Source organism: Biomphalaria glabrata, chromosome 14 (genome assembly GCF_947242115.1).
Source record: "Biomphalaria glabrata chromosome 14, xgBioGlab47.1, whole genome shotgun sequence".
In the NCBI taxonomy this organism is placed as follows: Eukaryota; Metazoa; Mollusca; class Gastropoda; family Planorbidae; genus Biomphalaria; species Biomphalaria glabrata.
In genome coordinates this window covers 9,165,858-9,178,155 of record NC_074724.1, presented here as the reverse complement: position 1 = coordinate 9,178,155, position 12,298 = coordinate 9,165,858, and the positions used below count along the sequence as shown (strand labels likewise).

General features: G+C 35.6%; 1 protein-coding gene across 4 annotated transcripts in view; it reads left to right on the top strand.

The window, feature by feature from the left end:
- Positions 1-12,298, top strand: part of LOC106074202 (C-type lectin lectoxin-Lio2-like) — a 41,821-nt gene that overhangs the window by 19,281 nt on the left and 10,242 nt on the right. For 2 of the 4 annotated variants that reach the window (XM_056011478.1, XM_056011475.1), the window contains exon 2: positions 9,685-9,894. In XM_056011478.1, coding sequence (XP_055867453.1) covers positions 9,822-9,894 — 73 coding nt within the window. In that variant the 5' untranslated portion in view covers positions 9,685-9,821. Of the gene's footprint in view, positions 1-5,030; positions 5,229-8,100; positions 8,220-9,684; positions 9,895-12,298 lie in introns of those variants that run through there. The other 2 variants (XM_056011477.1, XM_056011479.1) reach the window with 2 other exon arrangements.

Here is a 12,298-nt window from a genome sequence, read left to right as displayed (position 1 = left end):
TTCTTATCTCTCATTTGTCTTTGATATAATTTCATTCAGATGTTTTTTCTAAAAATATTGAAGCCTGCCTGGGTGGACCACTTCGGGGGCCGATTTTGAGTTTGTGTTTCCACACAAACTGTCTTTGTAACCTTGTTTTATATTGTATTTTGTAATGTTCCGCTTGTTACATCTGAAGGTGTTCTCTTCTTTTTTTTTCTATTGGCCCAATCGTTTCCTCTTAGGACCGCTTCCACCCGAGGACCACATTGAGGCTAAGAAGCATTGACAGGGGAAGTAGATGCATATCAGTTATGAAAAAGTGAAGTTTCTGGCAAAAGAAAGTCAAGAAGTATCGCGTTTTAATTTTTTTTTCATCAAGTTTGAGTCGATATGATTGCAGATGCCTCCGGGGACAAAGGAAAATATTACGTTAGAGTTCTTACCAGCTTATTGAAGCTATCTAGATCAAGTCATGAAATCTTCTTTCTGTTCAATGTGACAACTAACCTTAGTTAGCTGATTAGCAAATAGAACAAGATATTTGAAAGGCTCAGGAATTCTTCATTAATTGATGTTCTTCTACCTGTTCATTGATGTTCTTCTACCTGTACATTGATGTTCTTCTACCTGTACATTGATGTTCTTCTACCTGTACATTGATGTTCTTCTACCTGTAAATTGATGTTCTTCTACCTGTACATTGATGTTCTTCTACCTGTACATTGATGTTCTTCTACCTGTACATTGATGTTCTTCTACCTGAAAATTGATGTTCCTCACCTGTACATTGATGTTCTTCTACCTGTACATTGATGTTCTTCTACCTGTACATTGATGTTCTTCTACCTGTAAATTGATGTTCTTCTACCTGTACATTGATGTTCTTCTACCTGAAAATTGATGTTCTTCTACCTGTACATTGATGTTCTTCTACCTGTAAATTGATGTTCTTCTACCTGTACATTGATGTTCTTCTAACTGCACATTGATGTTCTTCTAACTGCACATTGATGTTCTTCTAACTGCACATTGATGTTCATCTAACTGCACATTGATGTTCTTCTAACTGCACATTGATGTTCTTCTAACTGCACATTGATGTTCTTCTAACTGCACATTGATGTTCTTCTACCATTACATTGATTTCAACACGTAACAGAAAGACCGACTCGTGTAGAACAACATTCATTTCTACATTGTTTTTTTTTTAAATATTAGTAATATAAAATTAGTAACGGGCCGTAATGACCTTATCACTGGATCTTATAGTTGACTAATAACAAATCTATCAGAAATAGTGCGTCGTAAACGTTAGCAGAATTTCTAAAACTTTAAAAATAGAGAAAAATGTTGAATGTTTAGAAGCACCGACTAAAATATGTGTTGCATGTACCGTTTAATCAGAGTTACTATAGTAGTGTCAAATTAAATTGTGTGTTTTTGTTTTGGTATAGAAGGGCGTCATTAAATAGTGTTATTTTTTGAGAAAAAATAACGATGTAGTGTAAGACATTATTATGCTAATCCTATTGCATGGTCTGTTTATATATTTTGTTACAAATTTAACATTGTATTTGGTCAGTGTGACTGTAGAAAGCAACGGCTGCTTGGTCATGTTATGGGCTCTCCGGACTGAGGCTTCGAGTTCATACCGTCGACATCCCCCCCGGCCGTTGTGTGATAGATATTGGCTTCATTTCTGCAAGAACTACCAGACCATACCCCACTCTTACGTTACCCGTTCTTTGAAGTTGAATAGAATAATTATGTTCTGAGCTAAACCTGATCAAGCGTGAGGGCCTTTATCAGTTATCATTGTCGTTTTTGGCGGTTGAACCAGCTTTAACCCACCTTTGGTATGCTGCTTTGTAAAATTGTTTAAAGAAATGCATTATTAAGGGCATGCTTGGCAGAATATTTATTCCCGGATCGTACGTGGTAAGATTGCATGCCCCGTAGAGTCTAGTCGACAAATGAATTTACTCATAACAGGTTAGTAACCTTTCTTTTATTATTTCTTGTCAGATTCAACACTATCTGTATAATTACTTCATATCTTACTATATCACTGTGAGGGATAAGCTTTAGCGAGTCGTTGAAGATAAATATATTCTAGTCTATTTAAGGTATAAGAAAAATAGATGGAGCAAGCGAGAAAGACAGACGAACGGACAGACAAATAGACAAACAGATGGTTACTTAGTTAGATAGATAGATAGATAGATAGATAGATAGATAGATAGATAGATAGATAAATAGATAGATAGATAGATAGATAGATAGATAGATAGATAGATAGATAGATAGATAGATAGATAGATAGATAAAATTTAAAGATTTTTTCTTTTCATTTAACCATCACTCAATCAGTATTTACTAAAGTGAAACTATAGTGTATAAGATGCTTTAGTACATGAGACCCGAGGAGCATACATTATTTTACAATATTTTTATAGTACAAATATTTTAAGGAACTAATTATTAGTAAACTTGTTTTATAACCAATATTAATCCAAGGACCTGAAAGTATCAAATTTTAAATATAAGTCCCAATAAGGCAGAGTAACAAGATAATAATTGTATCTAACTCGTCAAACTTTATATTATACAGTAAAAACAATCAATACAGGGATTAAATCTTTTTTATTTAAAAAATAACGGTATTGCCAGATTATATTTTTCAATTACAAAAACAAGTCGACAGCTTGGCTAGAGCATCGTAAACAAATGTCGTTATTTATTTTTTTTCATACACAAATCTAGTTCGCAGAATAGCCATTGATTTTTTGTTTTGTTTTGCATACCGTTGCAAGGAGTGAATAACAAACAATAGGTAACTATTTCCAATTTAAACGAGATGTACTTTTTAAATGAGACTCAACTCTGGGGATAGAAAGATCATATGAGCTCAAATTATCTTTTAACCTTATAAATGTACTACCATAAACAAGTTAATTAAAGTCAATTTAAAAGTACATTTATTTTTCAGACTTTACCATTCCAAAGACAGGACAATGTCACATATTCACGTGTACCGCGTTTAACTAGGGTGTCATGCAGCCAACACAACGACCAACGGTCTTTTCTCCCAACGTACGTCAGGTGCCTATCTGAGCTGAGTCTTGAACACTGACCTGCAACGTCACAACCTGTGGGCAGTTTTGAACAATGGCTAGTTGCCGTATCACAGGTCTGTACGACGTGGCGACGAGCTCTTTATCTAAACTGCCTAAAGGTTGTGACGTTGCGGGTCAGTGTTGAGGCCTTCTAGTACGAATAGTCTCGAGTGAACTCAGATGCGCACTTAAAAATCAGGAAGTTCTAAGTCTCACTGTTCAACGGGATTCTATCGTAGGATTCCCTAGGTTCGGAGGCTAAGCGCTATACCCACTCAGCCACAATGTAGTTACTGCAATGAAAAACGATTTAAGATAATGACTCTGCATAGAGCGAACACAACACACTAAACTGAACTCTGAACTCCTGTGATCCTATGAAGTGATTAAGTCCATGAAAAATAACTCAAAGAAACAAATGTTCCCAATTTTTAGGTTGTCTGCCTTTCTATCGTAATTCCTTCATATTCGTTGTCTTTCTTTTGGATTGCCTCCATTTTGTTTTTTGCATTTTTTATTCAGTATACTATTTTTGCTTCTTTGTATTCTGATTTTTTTATTCGAAGGAAGTCAGATCTGGTTTATTTCTGTCACTATAGGTGGGACTTCATACAACTAGTAAATCTCCTGCTTAGTGTGTGTTCTCCACACAGATTCATCTTGAATACATGTTTTTCCGTGCCCAAGTTTTTAACAGATTTTCTATTGTTTTTGTCATCTTTGAATATTCTTTGAAAATAGTTTTCCAACCTTGCTTGGCTATTATTTTAATACATTTGATCTAGGTGTCGAGCCCAATCTTAGCTTGATATCTAAAACGTAACATTTCTGTTATTTACTGACTTAATTAACCAGATCACTGGATTGAGTATCCAGTATAGCATGACACCCTGTCCATTAGAAGTACTTCAGATGAATCTCTAAAACTAAACTTTCATGACATTTTTTCATGGGAATAATTCGAGCATTGCTGACGGTGACAGAAACTAAGTACACAGACAAGTTTAAAACAAGCAGGACATGAATCTGGTGTGGGGGGGGGGGGGATGACGTCTTTGCACTTGGCGGAGATGAAAGAGAAATATCCTACCATCACGATCCAACAAACTGATTGTTAAGGGAACGTTTTTTTCAAAACAAAAGAGTACTCCACACTCCAGTGTTTGCATAGAGGAGTACAAGATGGTCACCAGAGGGCGCTAGGACTTCGACCTCCTTTTTTAGCCCCAAGTATCTAACTTCGATAGATAGATAGATAGATAGATAGATAGATAGATAGATTGATTGATTGATAGATAGATAGATAGATAGATAGATAGATAGATAGATAGACAGACAGACAGACAGACAGACAGATAGATAGACAGACAGACAGATAGATAGATAGATAAATAGATAGATAGATAGATAGATAGATAGATAGATAGATAGATAGATAGATAGATAGATAGATAGATAGATAGATGGACAGACAGACAGATAGATAGATAGATAGATAGATAGATAGATAGATAGAAAGATAGATAGATAGATAGATAGATAGATAGATAGATAGATAGATAGATAGATAGATAGATAGATAGATAGATAGATTAGATAGATAGATAGATAGATAGACCGGTAGATAGACAGACCGATAGATAGATAGATAGATAGATAGATAGATAGATAGATAGATAGATAGATAGATAGATAGACTGATTGATTAATTGACTGATTAAAGTTAATGCAATTTTTATGCATATTTTTATACAAGTAGGCTATATAAATTACTGTGTGTATATATAATGTACTATTGGACGAAGCAAGACTAATGAAAGTTAGCATTAAAATCTACATGGAAAGCCACTGTGTGTGTATGTTTGTGTGTGTGTGTGCTCTGATTCTCCTTGCTACTAAGGTACAGATGTTCGCATTCCAACACATTCTCACTTCAATGTGTTTTAATAAGAGAGTAGCCGGGGGGCGGGGGCATACGACTATTACCTGCGTCTGTAGACACCATCTTATGTTAATGTGACCTCAACTATCTCACGCTGAATTGGAAAAAATGTAATGACTACTTTCGTTGTCAGTTTGAGTGAGTCTTTGGATATATATATTTTTGAATAAGTTTTACATACCACGGAGGTAAGCTTGTTTTAATTTCTTAATGTATAGATCTAGATCTATAGTCTCATATTCTTCTTACATAATGTTGAACCGAGTATCTCGTATATTACAGTTAAGAAAGACTAATATCAGCATACTTAAAAAATGTTTATACAAACATGTATCACAACTCTGTTTTAAAGGCTATATAAATGTTTTCAGCTCTTAAACAAGCAAAATATAAACACAAAGCTTATCAAAAGGGAAAGAACTCCCTCCTTAAAACTATATCTACCAATAATATAAAAGTTATTTCCCTTATTTGATATCAACACAATATGCAATTACCAATAATTTATTGGCTAATTAAGTAATTCACCTTCATTGATTCATGTTTAGTTCTGTGTAATAAATAAAATTTTAACGTATCAACTTGACAGGAGATTGCGTCAGGGAGAAACAACCTGAACAATTATTTAAAGGGAAGTATCCAAAAACTTTCTGTATGAGTAACAATATAATATACACTGTTGTTTGTATTAAACAAAATACTGAATTACCTGTTATACATTGTCTAATTGGTTACTTGCGTTTTATTGATTAATATCTTGTCTATGTCAATGTATAAATGTGCTAAGTTTCATCTTGATCCGAGAATGGATGTAGAAGAACTAGCGTGCACACACCTTTGTACCAGAAGGAGTGATTTGATATACGATTTGTGAAATATTTTCAATTCATTTAATAATTTGTAATTTATGAACCAAAATGTTAGTTTGTTTTCTTTTTCTCCTTAACCTAACCATTAGTCTGTTGGACGGTTGGGGGCACCACAGATGATCTGTCGACCATCTTTCTCTCGTTTTTTGTCTAAGTAGAATGTGTTCCAGTGACAGGCCTGTCTACTCTTTAATGTTGACTTCTTCTTACTAATCCGGGAACTGTGGAAGGTCTTTTTTTGTTCTTGTCATTATTAAATTATAAACTAAAAAAAAAACTTTTTTTTTTCGTTGCTAGTGATAATATTGGTGATTTATTTCCCCGATAAATTTCAAACACAATCTCTTTTTTTGTTTTAAATGTCAATGTTTAAAATCCGGTTCACATTATTTAAACAATAAAATACAGGGCCATATTACAATTTACAAGGTCCTCGGGGCTTGCGAAGACCTTCCTACGGGGTACAGTACCAGGGAAAAGAAGAAGAGGCAGACAGAGAAAGCGATGGGAAGACAACTTTAAAGAATGGACGGGGCTGTCATTGAAAAAGTTTTATCGAAGGCAAAATACAGAGATGTCCCATCGTCCAACAGACAAAGGGATAGGTGAAGGTGAACATATATAAAGAAGGGAAAGTAATATTGGGAAATGAGGGAGACATTATAAAGAAATGTTTACACAAATAAATAAAAAGTAAATACAAATAATGTGAATGGGAGAGAATTAGAAAGATTTAGGAAGACTAAGCAGTGCCAGATGTATCATACGGAAAAAAAGATTTCTAAAGCCAACAAAAACATACAAATTAATTTGTACGACAGGCGAAAGAGCTTAGAAATAGATTTTACATTGTTCTAGTTGTAAAAATAATTGTCGTAAACCTTCTAAAATGCAGAGTAACAACATTTTTTATTTTATGTAAGCCGAATACACCAAGAGATAGCAATCTTATTCATTATAGATTAATACTTTCAATAGATGAGTATTGTGTAGATACTGCATTCCAACTGCACAATTAGAAGATCCAAGTTATAGAATTGTGATGATATAGAAGGAGTCTAGGTATCACCTAATAAGACCTCGTTATAATCGATAAAATTGAAATCGGAATCACTAAGGCAATAGGACCCAACGATGACCCTCTGAGCATTGTAAAAAAAATGCAAACTAAGATTATACATCCAGAGCACGAAATCCTCAGAGCTCTCCAAGTTTTTTTTGTTCATGGAAAGAAGAGGCAGATAAAAGAAGCGAAGGGAGTCAAAAACAATGCATTGATGGGCGGCCCAGTGAAAGTGACTCTAATTCAGACCTTTCTTTATAGAAGTCCTCAATACTGACCTGCAACGTCACAACCCGTGGCCAGTTTACACCAATAGCTCTTAGCTACGTTACAGGTCTGTACGACGTGGCAACGAGCTATTGGTCTAAACTGGCCAAAGGTTGTGACGTTGCAGGTCAGTGGTCAGGTCTCCTATAACGATTGGTCTGGCTCTAATTCTGGCAAAAGAATGAGAGAAATGAAGTGTTGGTCAAAGTTTGGAACCCAAAACATGACGATAATGTTTATAGCGAACAGCTTTTCATCTCGTAAATCACATTATATATTTTAATTCGTTACTAAAACTCTGCAGTGTCGCTGGTTTTCCAGGCTGATTAATGAAACCCATCCAATGCTCTAACGCAGTGTTTCCCAAAGTGGGGTACGCGAACCCCAGAAGTACGGGAAGACATTGGAGTGGATACGCGTTGCACCTCATTAACTATGCTGATTTTTGTTAAAATACCGATTAATTATGTTCTGTTAATAAATCAAACTGTGGCGAAAGGGGGGGGGGGGGGGCGAGGGTACTCAGCATTACAAAAAGGATAAAAGGTGTACACATAGGTCAAAAGTTTGAGAAACACTGCTCTAACGGTATTAGGGAATAAGGAGCACTTGTCCGAATTTGTCCTAGCCATTGGAATAAGATATGTGCATTTATACAACCATCTTCGAGTTCGTTAGAAATGTGATTGTGATCATCTTCATGTTTCTAGAAGATTAATATGTAACGACATAGGAGAAGCACAGCTGATAATAAAATACTTTTTGTGAACAAATCACACATTGCGTACAAGCTCTCGGTGGTGTGTACTCCGTATTACTTGTGCACGAATTCTTTTTGTGTACACACATTTTGGACGCACCTCGGTTGCTGTGTTCACGCAGCCTAGTGTTTACCCTATATCTCCCGCTTGGAGCTTGAGGCTTCATTAGTTTGTGAGTTTATTGGGGCGGCTCTTAGGCTTTCTGTTCGCCGTTCTTGGGTAAGTTAGTGGTTTCTATCATTGTTGAGCTGCCCTTTTAGATTTGCCATTATCCTTTCGGTTGAGCGGCGAATACAGGTTAGTTTATTTCTGTTTATTATCGGGCCTTTTTCGTTACATCCCATTTTACAACACCAGAGCCGTCTTGGAGCTAACTTAAGGTCCCTAAGGCCTGGTCCGAGTTGTGCCTTATCCTGACTTGCACTTGGGCGAAGGTGTCTCTGAGATGTTTTGTTTTGTCGGCTTACGACGTAACACACGAGTCAATATTGTATTAATGGTATTGTTTCTTAGCCATTCAACTGGTCGCTAGTTGTAAGTTAAATATATTATTGTAGTAAATCTCAGGCAAGTACTCAACAAAGGAAGATTAACAGTGATTTAATAATTAATTAACTAAATGAAGAAATCGGGGCACACAAACCAACAAGATGCAAGGTCTTCTAAGTTCTTCTTTACAAAAAAGGATGGCTACCTGGTCGTGCGGTTTGCACGCTGGACTGTCGTTTGGATTTATCGATGGTCCCGGGTTCAAACCCTGCCCACTCCCATCCCCCGTCGTCCTGCGGGAGGTTTGGACTAGGAAGTAAACTATCTTCAACTCTGAAGGAACATCCGAAATATGTAAAACAAACAAACTTTGCCGGAATCCACCATGCCTCTATGTCCTGTCCTGTTGATCCATCTCTCGTGTGGAACCATGCGCTACTGCGCACCATAAATATGAGTGCGGGAACAGAGTAACAACAGTATGTAGGTTTTGAGATTCATTTAACAAAATATTAACGAATAACTTTAATAGTTTAATGATACTCCATTCGTTCTTTATTTATTTGGATGCGTTCGTATCAGCCTTAGAGGGTATCGCTAAAACAGATACACATGTTTTACATTTTGCAAGTTTTGCAAGTTTTGGAGATTCCTAATCCAAACCTCCAAAAGAACGAAAGGGGATGAACGTGGTCACGGTTTGAACTCATGATCACTGGACCACAATTCAAAGGACGTACCACTGAACCAGTCAGCCTTCCTTTATATAGAGCCTCTACATTTCGTTCTCAGTTTTCACATTCTTGCCAGCTCGGTTATTGTCAATGTTCCGATAATATCTTCTTTCCCCAAGTGGTACATGTATAAGATTTTATCTCCAATCATCTAGTCAGCTGTCACAGTCATCAAGACAGCGAACATTAGCTTTTGTTTAGAGAATAAAACACAGTGTGTGTCAGCCTTGCGACAGGTGGAGCACAGCACTGGCCCATAACTGTAGCGTAATGCAGCAGTGTTAAACGCTGTCTTGTTGCTATAGCGTTGCCCGATGTGTTGCTTGATTATAATTACTAAATAAAAAAAAATAGATATATGCTTTCTCATTAATATATGATTGATTATCCTGTTCATAATCGTCATAGTACTGAAGATTCTATATAGTCAAACGTTAATGTTATTGACATGCTTGTTTCAGGTTGATCTCTTCACGACCAAACTATATGACAGTAAAACTTCGTGAATTAATGTTTTATCGGCATCTGGACATAAAGTCTTCCTCTTGCAATAGTCGGGAAAAATTGACAATATATAGAGGTCTTCTTATCTGATTCAATGGATTCCAGTATTTTTGTGATCGTTGCTTTACAATTAATTCTACAAGAACATGCTCTGGTTGGACAGAAAGGTAAGCATTTATGTCATTAGAGCTAGGTGAACGCAGAGATGCTTAGATCCAGAAATTAAAAATTGCAGTCTTTACCAGGATTCGAACCCGCCACCATCCCTCCTAGTCAATTAATTATTAGTAATAAATTATTTTTTTTAATATTGGAAAACATAAATAACTTCTACATTTCTGAGATATATAGTTGTAATTGTGTAGTTCTTTTCCTAAGATGAGTTGTTTTTTTTTTTTTTTGTTTTTTTTTAAGTATATGCTTGTTTAAACTTTTTTTTAAGTGATTGACTAGATTTACCTAGAAGTGTATAGACATGCTAAGTGAACAAGATTAGCTGTTAGCATAAATACGAAACACATGCTATAAGTCAGGGCCGGATTTACGGCACGCCAGACAGTGCACACGCCCTGCATCATCCTAAACTAAAAAGCAACAAAAAAAAAATATTAAAACAAGAAATATATTAAAACGGACTAAGAAGTAAAAAATTATAATCTTGCATAGTTGTTCATAATCAATGACAATAACTCAATCTATACAAATTGTAAACAATTAGCTAAATAATTAGTGGTAATTAATTTGAATTTTTGCATATAGAAAAAGGGAGTTAAATCTTTCAGAATTAAGAAATATGTTATTAATTTCGCTTTATTTCCCCTTTGATAACTTTCGTTTTTCTTTATTATTTTTTTCTTTATATATATGTTTTTGTTATGTTGCTGGAACACATGTCAAGGGTTTTATGTTCTAAAGTGAGACAATGAACACATTGACTACATGTAGGCAGGTGTTCAGTATACAAAAGATGGTTGAAATCTTCCATAACTAGTTAACAGTATCATACATTTTGTTTACTCAGGCACTTAAGCGTCTAGTATGTTTCGTTGCCTTCTTTCTGCTGGGCTGTGGGTGGTATGTACACAAGTATGACGTAGTTAATTATTGGATTTGTGTAAACTCTCTGGGCAGGTTGTATGGCCCTAAGATTGATACACAATAGTTCAATATTAGTTTTGATTGTGATATTGACACAGCCGGTATAACCTGCCCAGTGTTCAGCCGAACATTTCGGGACTCACAATGGTCTTGCCGGCTACATGAGGAGGCACAAAACCCCAGTGCAAAGCCCTTTAGCCACCTGGATGACAAAAGTAGTCATCATCGAACCACGATGGACGATATACAGTATATAAATATGTGTGTGTGTTTGTGTGTGTATGTGTGTGAGTATATGTGCATGTTTTACATGAATGGTCAGTGCTCCTCCAGATGTTTTACCGTTATCTATTGTTCTATCTGCTTTATACACATGAAACACATCCTAGTCTACTGATGCCATGTTTTAGTGAAACAGATTAGCTTTCATGGAATTGGTAGAAATGTCTTCAGCAACAATCAAGTTCGTCCATTTTATTCAATCAATCTAACAATGTCTTGGATAATGGAAGGCCGACAGCTCCTTTGTCCTCTTTTCCTGCTTTTAACTCAAGCTCCTCCTCTACGGCCGCGTTTGTTTCTCTTTGTCTATGTGTTCAGTCTTATCGCCGCTTGTTTTGTGTCCTCCAATTGTTTCCGAAATAGCTGGTGTATAAATAGCTTCATTGATGATCATGTTATGCATCATTTGCACTGCGACACTGGTTCTTAACATTCACACTAATATAATAGTCTATAAAAATAGAAAATATTTCATTTCGTTCTAGACCGCATAAACACTTGACATGAAAAGAATAATAGAAAATGCTGATAATGTCACATTACAGTTGGCCTGCGTAAGTGTTATGGTGTGTGTGTTTGTGTGTGTTTTCTAAGGTTAGGATGAAGTAGGGGAGCATTAATTGTTAGTGTTGTAGAATGATGCAAGAATAGCAGCTCTGTCATAAGCTATGTTTAGATCGAGAGACTCATCCAGGATGCCAGAGTGTAATGACGCATTTGAGTTCGATCTGTTTAAATATCAGTTTATTTCAAGTTGAATTTGTCTGTATTGTAATAGAAGTTATAATTTGTTTTGTTTAAAAAAATGGAGTCTATTCAAGTTATTTCAAGTTTTATAATTTAAATTATAATACGCCTACATTGGTTTAGTTGTCTACTAGCAAAACACCCAGAGTTCTTCATATTGGCAATCTCTGCATATTGCTAAGACCGGCCCGGTGAAAAAGAAAAATATAGGTTAAAATCGATATAAAACGTATTGTGACAGATGCAAAAACAAATATGTAAATGGTTTTACATTTATTTATGCACATGGCACAGATGATTAACTAGCATTCAAAAATGAGTTCACGAATTGATTAATGCACTCAAGCATACTCTGGCTCAAAATATCTTTACCTTACTGAGGTACTGTCAAGGTAGTTGAGTTTAGTCAAATGTAAACAGCCTTTGAAATAAAGAAACGCTAAA